Source organism: Oncorhynchus gorbuscha, linkage group LG07 (genome assembly GCF_021184085.1).
Source record: "Oncorhynchus gorbuscha isolate QuinsamMale2020 ecotype Even-year linkage group LG07, OgorEven_v1.0, whole genome shotgun sequence".
Classification (NCBI taxonomy): Eukaryota; Metazoa; Chordata; class Actinopteri; order Salmoniformes; family Salmonidae; genus Oncorhynchus; species Oncorhynchus gorbuscha.
This window is the reverse complement of record NC_060179.1, coordinates 68,429,328-68,441,590: the sequence shown is the minus strand read 5'-3', so window position 1 is coordinate 68,441,590 and position 12,263 is coordinate 68,429,328. Positions and strand designations below refer to the sequence as shown.

General features: G+C 40.0%; 1 protein-coding gene across 1 annotated transcript in view; it reads left to right on the top strand.

Moving 5' to 3' along the window:
- The first annotated feature begins 4,390 nt into the window (after positions 1 to 4,390).
- lrpprc (leucine-rich pentatricopeptide repeat containing) overlaps positions 4,391 to 12,263 on the top strand; it is an 81,076-nt gene continuing 73,203 nt past the window's right edge. Inside the window, exons 1-6 of the mRNA XM_046357328.1 lie at positions 4,391 to 4,602; positions 5,240 to 5,448; positions 6,667 to 6,789; positions 7,025 to 7,146; positions 7,342 to 7,400; positions 7,501 to 7,587. Coding sequence (XP_046213284.1) covers positions 4,391 to 4,602; positions 5,240 to 5,448; positions 6,667 to 6,789; positions 7,025 to 7,146; positions 7,342 to 7,400; positions 7,501 to 7,587 — 812 coding nt within the window. The remainder of the gene's footprint in view (positions 4,603 to 5,239; positions 5,449 to 6,666; positions 6,790 to 7,024; positions 7,147 to 7,341; positions 7,401 to 7,500; positions 7,588 to 12,263) is intronic.

Sequence of the window (12,263 nt, the reverse complement as noted above, 5' to 3'; positions counted from 1 at the left end):
ATTTAGGAATTGTAACTTGTTCACTGCCAACCTTGAAGTTTGGTCTCACTGAAGGGCCTCTGTCTTATCACTCACCTCACCCAATTCTATGGGGCAAGAGCGTCCCCAACTGGAGTTCCCTGGAAATGCGACAGTAGGTTATATTCGTCAAGCTGTCTACTCAAAAAAAAGCTTCAGACTGTAACCAGTGCCTGCAACTTGGTTCAGGTTATCAGTCAACCTACCATGGTACATACAAACAGAACAGGAACTAAATCATCCACTTGTATTGACCCCATCATAACTAATGCTGCAGAAATCTGCTCTAAAGCAGTATCCACGCCCATCGGATGTAATGATCATAATATAATAGACATATCTAGGAAAATTCCAAAGACTGGACCTAAAATAGTATATAAGCAATCATACAAGAGGTTTTACAATCAAATCAAGCTTTATTTATACAGCACATTTCAGACATGGAATGTGACGCAATGTGCTTCACAAGAAAAAAACAAATAAAAAATGATTTCTATGTTGAAGATATGAAAAATATTTGTTGGTCTGATGTCTGTAGTGAGGAACATCCTGACACTGTACTTGAAGCATTTAGGAAATTGCTCCTTCCAGTTACTGACAAGCATGCGATGGGCCCATAAAGAAACTGACTGTTAAAACTTCCAAATCCCCACGGAGAGATGATGAATTGAAAAACTTTGTCTTATTGGAATGACCAATAAGTCTGGCAACACAGTAAATTGGCAAACATACAGTCAATTGAGAAATCACATAACTAAACTAAACAAAAAGAAGAAGAAACTATACCATGGAACAAAGATAAATTATATAAAGAATTATAGTAAAAAGCTCTGCAGTAACTTAAATGAAATTCTAGGGAGAAAAGCTAACTCAGCTCCATCTTTCACTGAGGCGAATGGCTCATTCATAACAAAACCTTTTGTTGATGCCAACCACTTTACTACTTTTTTGTTGACAAGATTAGCAAACTTAGGCATGACATGTATAACGGACCAAATAATGAAAGGCAAGCACTGCTTGGAATTCCGCAAAGTTTGTGTGGAAGAGGTGAACTGATTGCTATCTATAAATGAGGACAAACTACCTGGAACCGACAACCTGGATGGTAAATTACTGAGGTTGGTAGGGGAATACATTGCGACTCCTATTTGCCACATCTTCGGTCCAAATCTAGAAGACGGAGTGTGCCATGAGGTCTGGATGGAGGCAAATGTAATTCCACTGCCCAAGAATAGCAGAGCACCTTTTAATGGTTCAAACAGCAGATACATCTGCCTGTTACCGGAGCTTAATAAACTTTTGGGAAAAATCGTGTTCGACCAAATAAATTTTATTTGACAGAAACAATTTAACAACAGACTTTCAGCATGCTTATAGGGAAGGGCACTCAACATGCTATGCATGCTCAACACTTACACAATGATTGGCAGAAATAAATTGATAATAAGAAGATTGTGGAAGCTGTTTTGGTAGACTTCAGTGCAGCCTTTGATATGATTAATTATAACTTATTGCTGACAAAACGTAGGTCTTATGGATTAACACCCTCATGAATGTACAGTTACCTATCAAATAGAACACAGAGCATTTTCTTTAATGGAAGCCTCTGTAATGCAAATTCGGTTGAGTGTGGTGTACCGCAGGGCAGCCGGCTTGGACCATTATTATTGTCTGTGTTTACTAATGACCTTCCACTGACCTTTAATAAAGCCTGTGTGCAACAGTCAAATAAATAACTGATACCCTTAACATAGATCTCCAGTCAGTTTTAGAATGGGAAATTAGCAATAGGCTGGTGCTAAATATCTCAAAAAATAAAAGCATCATATTTTAAACAAATCACTCGCTGAACCTAAACCTCATCTGGATCTATTTTTGAATAATGTGGCTATTGAGCAAGTTGAAGACTAAACTGCTGGGTGTCACCCTAGATAGCAAGCTATCATGGTCAAAACATATAGACTCAATGGTTACTAAAATGGGAAGAGGTCTGTCAATGATAAGGTGTTGCTCTGCTTTCTTGATATCTCAGTCAGCCATATTGGTGCTACAGGCCATAGTTTTGTTGCACCTGGACTACTGTCCAGTTGTGTTGTCAGGTGCGGCAAAGAAGGACATAGTTGGTCCAAAACAGAGCAGCACGTATTGCACTTAGATGTACATGGAAGGCGAATATCAATGACATGCATGTCAATCTCTCCGGGCTCAAAGTTGAGGTGCGAGGTGTTGAAGGTACCGAACTGTCTGTTCAAGCATTTAGCACACAGTTCGGACACTCATCGGTATCACACATGACATGCAACCAGAGATCTCTTCACAGTACCCAGGTCCAGAACACAGGCTGGGAAACACACAGTATTAAATAGAGCCATGACCAAATGGGACTCTGCCACCCCACCCAAGTGGATGAAAAAAATCATACTTCAGTAACATATTTGACATTTAATGTATTTATGTCAATTTTATTTGTATTTTATTAGCATGAAGTATATTAAATACATTTACAATTATTAAAATGATCTAAATTGGGACACTTTTTATGTACTTAAGTATATTCTTAGTATATATAAAATATATATTTTTAAGTATATTTTTCATAAAATAGAAATACTGTATACTAAAATGGTATTAGAATTCCTGTATTTTCTTTACAAAAACAGTGTATTTATAATGTGTATCAAGTATACTTTTAGCTATAAAACAAAAAGTCGCACACTCCATATACACTTATGTATAAACTCCCAGTTTTCACTGAGGAAAAATATAAACAACATGTAAAGTGTTGGTCCCAAGTTTCATGAGCTGAAATAAAAGATCCCAGAAATGCTCTATATGCACAATGAGCTTATTTCTCTCCAATTTTGAGCACACATTTGTTTTTATCCCAGTTAGGGAGCATTTTTCTTTGCCAAGATAATCCATCCACCTGATAAGTGTGGCATACCAAGAAGCTGATTAAACAGCATGATCATTACACAGGTGTACTTTGTGTTCGGGACAAAAAAAGGCAACTCTAAAATGTGCCATTTTGTCACACAACACAATGCCACAGATGTCTCCAGTTTTGAGGGACCGTGCAATTGGCATACTGACTGCAGGAATGTCCACCAGCGCTGTTGTCAGATAATTGAATCTTAATTTCTCTACAATACGAGAAATGAACCAATGTCATTTTAGAGAATTTGGTAGTATGTCTAACTGGCCTTCCAACCGCAGACCACGTTCATGGCATCGTGTGGGCGAGCAGTTTGCTGATGTCAACGTTGTGAACAGAGTGCCCCAAGGTGGTGGTGAGGTTATGGTATGGGCAGACATAAGCTACGGACAACGAACACAATTGCTTTTTATTAATGGCATTTTGAATATACAGAGATACCGTGACAAGATCCTGAGGCCCATTTTTGTGCCATTCATCCGTCGCCTTCATCTCATGTTTCAGTATGATAGTGCACAGGCCCATGTTGCAAGGACACAATTCCTGGAAGTTGAAAATGGCCCAGTTCTGCATACTCGTCAGACATGTCACCTATTGAGCACGTTCGGGGCGCCAGGTAGCCTAGTGGTTAGAGCGTTGGGCCAGTAACTGAAAGGTTGCTGGATTGAATCCCCGAGCTGACAAGGAAAAATGTGTCGTTCTGCCCCTGAACAAGGCAGTTAACCCACTGTTCCCCGGTAGGCTGTCGTTGTAAATAAGAATTCGTTCTTTAACGGACTTGCCTGGTTAAATAAAAACATTTGGGAATGCTCTGGATCGACGTATGTTCCAGTTCCCGTTAATATCCTTTAACTTCTCACAGCCATGAGTAGGACAACATGCCACAATCAACAACTCTATGCGAAGGAGATGCGTTGTGCTGCATGAGACAAAATGGTGGTCAAATCAGAGATCGACTGGTTTTCTGATCTATATCCCTACTTTATTTTTTAAATATGTTATCAACAGATGCATATCTGTATTCCCAGTCATGCGAAATCCCATAAGGGCCTAATTGATTAATTTCAATCGACTGATTAACTTGTATTAACTGTAACTCGGTAAAATCTTAAAATTGTTTCATGTTGCATTTATATTTTTGTTCAGTATACATTCATGACTAGACTAAGACGCTTGTGTTCATGTAACGAAACGGAGGTGAATAACTGTATCGTTGGGGGTGTTGCCGTATAATAAATCTATAAAATGCAATGTAAGATAGAAAATAGGCAAGTAATGGTCATAATATGTATATTTACAAATGTCTATCATGTACAATTATAACACTTCTCAGATTGGTTAAAACTGGGGGAATAATATAACTCGACAATAAGCAAAAACCCCTCTACTGATCTCTTGTTCCCGACCGTTAGCCTTTGAACCCGTCACGTGGTGCGGATGCCCTTCCATTCCTCGCACTTTAGGTTAAACATGGCTGCGCTCTTGAGATCTGCACGACTTCTGAAATGTTCGCCATCGGGCTTTCTTCAAAGAACAGGGACGAACAGAAATGGACCGCAGCTCAGTCGACTGTACAGTGGAGCGATCGGTGGTAAAGGCTCCGGAGTCTGTTCAAGACAAATCGTCCCAGGCCCATACAGTGTACACAGGTAGCGTAATGCTGGCTAGCCGGTCCATGCTGGATTGGCATCCTACGGTTGTCATTGAGCTTCAATGACAGTCATAGTAATGTACCCAAACATTAATATGACCGGTTATCATGAGAGCAAACGTATTGATGTGTGTGTATGTATGTTATATACTGGTATTAGCCTCTATTATTTAGTCAACAATCTAGTATGTAATAAAAATATGGCCTCCTTGCATAAGTCCTAATGACGTTCAATTCACATAGCTAATTATAACAAAATCATTTAACGTTCGCTAGCTATCTATGTTGTATGGGACGACTATTAACTAATTGTATTTAAACTGCACAATGAATATACAAAGAACAGATGGCTACAATCTGTGGGCTTGACACCATCTTCTGCTCCATTAAAATAACGTTAGCTAGCCCGGGAGGGGTTCGATTATGTAATTTGAAGGATTTGGTGACTACACTTAGGCCTGTATAGGGTGATGAGTGCCTTTCGGGTCAGGCAAGGAAGCAGGGGTGCTCAGGTCAAGGTCATTCTTGACACCATGGCCTTTAATGGGAGATCCAAAACTTTATCTTTGCTGTAAACCTTATAGCCTATTGCAATAAACCATATATAACCCATTGCCTGGTCTTCCCTCTGCTAGGTGTGTGTGGCCCTATGCAGGGGTACGTCACTACGCCATGGTTACAGAGCAGCGGGGGCTACCCACTGATGAGTCCAGTTTGGGTGTGCGATCTAAGCAGGCCCAGCAGTTTGACTGGGCCCTGGCAAAGCTTGACAGTTCAGTGAGGAGGACGGGACGCATCACCAAGACCTTGCTGCTGCGCATCTTCCACGACATCTGCCGGACAGGTAAATAGTTAACTTCTTGATGCACCCATCCCGTTAGCAGAATCATTTTTGTCAATATTCGCTGAATTGCAGAGCGCCAAATTCAAATTAAATTACAAAAAATATGAAATGTTCATGAAATCACAAGTGCAATATAGCAAAACACAGCTTAGCTTGTTGTTAATCCATCTGGCTTGTCAGATAAAAAAAAAAAAAGCTTTTCGGCGAAAGCATACCAAGCGTTTTATGTAAGGACATCTCTCAGTGCAGACAAAACATTACAAATAGCTAGCAGCCAAGTAGATTGGTCATGAAAGTCAGAAAAGCAATAAAATGAATCGCTTACCTTTGATCTTCAGATGTTTGCACTCACGAGACTCCCAGTTACACAATAAATGTTCCATAAAGATTATTTTTATATCCAATATACCTCTCCAATATACCTATACCTGGTTGGCGCGTTATGTTCAGAAATCCACAGGCTCGAGCGGTCACGACAAGGTAGACACATTCCAAATAGTATCCGTAAAGTTTGTAGAAACATGTCAAACGTTTTTTATAATCAATCCTCAGCTTGTTTTTACAAGAAATAATCGATAATATTTCAACAAGACCATAGCTTTTTCAATAGGAAAGAGGGAGAGCGATAATATCTGCTCCAAGCTGTCGCGCATGCAAAACGCTGCTGGCACCCAGCCATACAATGACGCGATGTGATCTTTCTCGCTCATTTTTCTAAATAAAAGCCTGAAACTATGTCTAAAGACTGTTTACAACATGTGGAAGCAATAGGAAAAGGAATCTGGTTGATATCCCTTTAAATGGAGCGAAGGCAGGCAATGGAACAGAGAGCTTTCGGGAAAAACAACACTTCCTGGTTGGATTTTCCTCAGGTTTTCACCTGCAATATCAGTTCTGTTATACTCACAGACTATATTTTGACAGTTTTGGAAACTTGAGTGTTTTCTATCCTAATCGGACAATTATATGCATATTCTAGATCCTGGGCCTGAGAAATAGGCAGTTTCATTTGGGTGCCTTTTTCATCCAAACATCAAAATACTGCCCCTTACACTCAACAGGTTAAGCAACTTGACCACTTTCCTCCTTCCTTTGAGAATCTCAGACTAGCACCTCACTCCTTTTTGTTGAATTTTTTTCTTCTTCTACGTCTTGACATGCTTACCCTCCAACTAACACATGGCTTGTACTTCTATATTTCTTTCTCTCTTTTTCAAGGCTACCCTAGTGGGAACCAGGCCCTGCTCCTCCTGCGGAGCTGTGGCTCTCTACTGCCTGAGATGCCCCTGGCGGAACGCACTGAGCTGGCCCACCGAATCTGGGACAAGCTACAGGAGCTGGGTATAAGGCTGCGGACATAGAACCCAAACCCAGAGGGCATTATTGGGACAGGGCACTGGGGAAAAAATGATCAGTGGATGTAGGAGGGTCAGAAGACAATGAAAATGGAGGGTGGATGGAGGTCTTCCTACAGTGCTGTAGGAAGAAAAATAGAGTTTTGAGATGACAAAATTAATTGGCTGACTAGTTTGTGGTCATGTTGGTGATTAGTAAATGTTCCTTTTTTACTGTCAAGGTGCCTCATACGATGCCAGTCATTACAACGCACTGCTCAAGGTATACCTGCAGAACGAGTTCAAGTTCTCCCCCACAGAGTTCCTGGCCAAGATGGAGGCAGCCGGCGTGCAGCCCAACAGAGTGAGTAGAGTCACTGCATCTTATCTATTATCTTGATGTTCTTTGACTTTTACGGGGGAAAATGAACTGGAACTTTGTTCTTGCTTTTCTTTTTTAGCTGTCTTTCTTTGTATATTGTAACTTAGCACTTACGTCATGATAAGATGGTCTTCGATGTAGATGAAAGCTTGAGATGACAGCTCTCCTCCTGTTTAGGTGACCTTTCAGAGACTGATTGCAGCCTACTGCCATGATGGGGACATTGAAGGTGCCAGGTAAGACAGACTTTTACCAGTTTATTAAGACAGAGACTTGATATCGGAGTAATGTGAAGTGAAGGACTGTTTATTGTGTCCTCATCACACTCCCTTTCAGTACAATCCTGGGTTTCATGAAGAGCAAGGACCTGCCAATCACAGAGGCTGTTTTCAACTCCTTAGTGACAGGTCATGCACGTGCAGGGTGAGTGTCACATTTGAATCCTTGCTTGTGTTGTAGGTTATGTATTTCTAATGCATGTCAATGATAAGTATAAATGTGCCCCTACCGCCAAATTCTTAATGTGTTTTGGTCTTGTTAGGTTGTAAATATCAGAGTAAGAAAGCTCCAACCAAGTTTATTCACCCATTGGGTCAATACAGCTGCATAAGACAAAGACATGGTTCCACCAGTGATAGTATGTATATACCCCAATTTGGGTAGTCTCTCTAAACATTACATCTTTATTGCTAGGCAGGAAGTTAAGTGATACGGGCAATAAACTGTTCCTTCTCCCTTCATGTGACCTTACCTCGAACCCCCTTCCTCACTAATCCACATCTTTCCACCCTTATCAGTGCCTGCCAACATGTGATCATCTTCCTACTACAGATAACCATTAACTTCTGGTGTAGACCCTAGACCAGGGATTCCCAACTGGTGGGTCGCAACCCCTCCCCATGGGGGTCGTAGGATGATTTTAAGGGGTCATGGGACTTTTGCAAGAATATAAAAATGTAATTCATTTTTAGAAAGGTAACCCCCGCACTGAAAGTTTTATATTGAAAGGATACGGCCTCGCCGCATATTGTTGCTGACTTTCACAACGTTACCGTGACACACCACTGCACCACTTATCGTTGCTGACTTTACACGTATAGTGCGTCAGCAGTGTTGAAATGACTAGCCACTAACTCATGTAGGCTAGCTGTCAGAGTAAAATTGTTTTTAAAACATTCAGCTCCCTCTTCATCTACTTCTGCTTCCAATGTCAACAACAAGGCAGATAACCCGGTCCCTGTCAAGAAGAGAAAATACGACCCCGACTTCATCAATTATGGTTTTAGAAGACAGACTATCAGCTAATGAAACCCTACAAAATGAAAAGGCATCTGGACACCAAGCATCTAAGTCACAAAGATAAGACAACTGACTTAAAAAATAAATAAATATATCAATGCAGAGGATCTCATACTCCCTGCTGCGATTGATTTGTTCACTGAAATCTTGGAAGAGTCAGCCGCCAACAAACTTAAAACTATACCCCTATCCAATGACACCATGAGGAGGAGAATCCAGGACGTGTCTGAGGACATCAGAGCGCTTCAGTGAAAATGACCATTACACACTGCAGCTTGATGAATCCACAGATGTAGCTAACCATGCAATTCTAATGATCTATGTCAGACACGTGTGGGATAATAACTTTTGAGGAGCAGTTCCTTTTTAGTGCTGATTTGCACTGCAAAGGCTGTCTTTAACACAATTGATATGCACCTGGGCTCCGAGGGACTGGTCTGGGATGGGTGCGTCGGTGTGACCACTGATAGGGCAGCTGCCATGACGGGATAGCACTTAGGAGTAGTGAAGCAGATCCTGGAGGAAGCACAGAGTGCAACGTGGAACCACTGCTTCCTACACAGGGAGGCATTGGCAGTGAAGGACATGGTGCCTGAGCTCCACGACACTATCCAAGATGTGTGTCAACTATATAAAAAAGAACAGGTGTTTCCAGGCCTTCTGTGGGGAGTGGGCGCCATGCAGAGGTCTGCTGGCTTTCCAGGAGTAAAGTGCCGGGTCGCTTTTATGAGCTTATTTTGGAAAATGCATTTATTTTTATGCGTTTATTTTGGAAAATAAGTAATCTCTGCCTGAACATTTTGATTGTGAGGAATGGCTCACATAGGTTGCCCACCTGGCAGATATTTTTGATCATTTGAATTCGCTCAATGTGTCAATGCAAGGTAGGGGGCACAATCGATTTGAACAGAGAGACAAAGTGGATGCCTTCAAGATGAAGCTTACCGTTTGGGCAAATCATATTTTGAATGGGAGTATAGACATGTTTCCCAACGCCCACAATCTGATCAACAAAGCGCACGGTGACACACTGGGGGGGCGCGCGTGTTGAACTGCATCTTGTCAGGCCGTGGTGAAAATTGTGTGACTACTTCCTGACGGAGAACATGAGATGACGTCTGGATACGGGGACCCCTTTCAAGTAGAGATGGGAAGCGTCACATTGCCCAGCAATGAAGAGGATCTGCTGGTGGAGCTTTCATTTGATCGCGGACTGAGCATGCGCATCCCGGAAATGACACTGCCACAGTTCTGGTGAGGCTTAGTGGGAGTGTATCCTGCTCTCGTCTGCCATGCAATCAGAATCATGCTACAGTTCAGCACTACCTATCTGTTTGAAAGTGTGTTCACTGCTATGGCCGTGCTGAAAACTAAAAACGAAAGAAATAAACTGGACAGCCAGCATGACCTCCGAGCTGCCCTGTCAACAATCACCCCAGACTTCAATAAATGTATCAAACTGAAGAAACACCCCCAGCTTTCCCACTGATCGGCCACACACACACACACAACACACAATAAATAAACAGGTTCACGAGTTATTGTTTGAACTGGTATGTGATTCTGTTCATTAACATTATTGGACTGGTATGTGATACTGTTCATTAACATTATTGGACTGGTATGTGATACTGTTCATTAACATTATTGGACTGGTATGTGATACTGTTCATTAACATTATTGGACTGGTATGTGATACTGTTCATTAACATTATTGAACTGGTATGTGATACTGTTCATTAACATTATTGGACGGGTATGTGATACTGTTCATTAACATTATTGGACGGGTATGTGATACTGTTCATTAACATTATTGGACGGGTATGTGATACTGTTCATTAACATTATTGGACGGGTATGTGATACTGTTCATTAACATTATTGGACGGGTATGTGATACTGTTCATTAACATTATTGGACTGGTATGTGATACTGTTCATTAACATTATTGGACAGGTATGTGATACTGTTCATTAACATTATTGGACTGGTATGTGATACTGTTCATTAACATTATTGGACTGGTATGTGATACTGTTCATTAACATTATTGGACTGGTTGGTATGTGATACTGTTCATTAACATTATTGGACTGGTTGGTATGTGATACTGTTCATTAACATTATTGGACTGGTTGGTATGTGATACTGTTCATTAACATTATTGGACTGGTTGGTATGTGATACTGTTCATTAACATTATTGGACTGGTTGGTATGTGATACTGTTCATTAACATTATTGGACTGGTTGGTATGTGATACTGTTCATTAACATTATTGGACTGGTTGGTATGTGATACTGTTCATTAACATTATTGGACTGGTTGGTATGTGATACTGTTCATTAACATTATTGGACTGGTTGGTATGTGATACTGTTCATTAACATTATTGGACTGGTTGGTATGTGATACTGTTCATTAACATTATTGGACTGGTTGGTATGTGATACTGTTCATTAACATTATTGGACTGGTATGTGATACTGTTCATTAACATTATTGGACTGGTATGTGATACTGTTCATTAACATTATTGGACTGGTATGTGATACTGTTCATTTACATTATTGGACTGGTATGTGATACTGTTCATTAACATTATTGGACTGGTATGTGATACTGTTCATTAACATTATTGGACTGGTATGTGATACTGTTCATTAACATTATTGGACTGGTATGTGATACTGTTCATTAACATTATTGGACTGGTATGTGATACTGTTCATTAACATTATTGGACTGGTATGTGATACTGTTCATTAACATTATTGGACTGGTATGTGATACTGTTCATTAACATTATTGGACAGGTATGTGATACTGTTCATTAACATTATTGGACTGGTATGTGATACTGTTCATTAACATTATTGGACTGGTATGTGATACTGTTCATTAACATTATTGGACTGGTATGTGATACTGTTCATTAACATTATTGGACTGGTATGTGATACTGTTCATTAACATTATTGGACTGGTATGTGATACTGTTCATTAACGTTATTGGACTGGTATGTGATACTGTTCATTAACATTATTGGACTGGTTGGTATGTGATACTGTTCATTTACATTATTGGACTGGTTGGTATGTGATACTGTTCATTAACATTATTGGACTGGTTGGTATGTGATACTGTTCATTAACATTATTGGACTGGTTGGTATGTGATACTGTTCATTAACATTATTGGACTGGTTGGTATGTGATACTGTTCATTAACATTATTGGACTGGTTGGTATGTGATACTGTTCATTAACATTATTGGACTGGTATGTGATACTGTTCATTAACATTATTGGACTGGTATGTGTTACTCTTCATTAACATTATTGGACTGGTATGCGTTACTCTTCATTAACATTATTGGACTGGTATGCGTTACTCTTCATTAACATTATTGGACTGGTATGTGATACTCTTCATTAACATTATTGGACAGGTATGTGATACTGTTCATTAACATTATTGGACAGGATACTGTTCATTAACATTATTGGACTGATATACTGTTCATTAACATTATTGGACTGGTATTAACATTATTGGACTGATACTGTTCATTAACATTATTGGACTGGTATGTGATACTGTTCATTAACATTATTGATATGTGATACTGTTCATTAACATTATTGGACTGGTTGGTATGTGATACTGTTCATTAACATTATTGGACTGGTATGTGATACTGTTCATTAACATTATTGGACTGGTTGGTATGTGATACTGTTCATTAACATTATTGGACTGGTTGGTATGTGATACTGTTCATTAACATTATT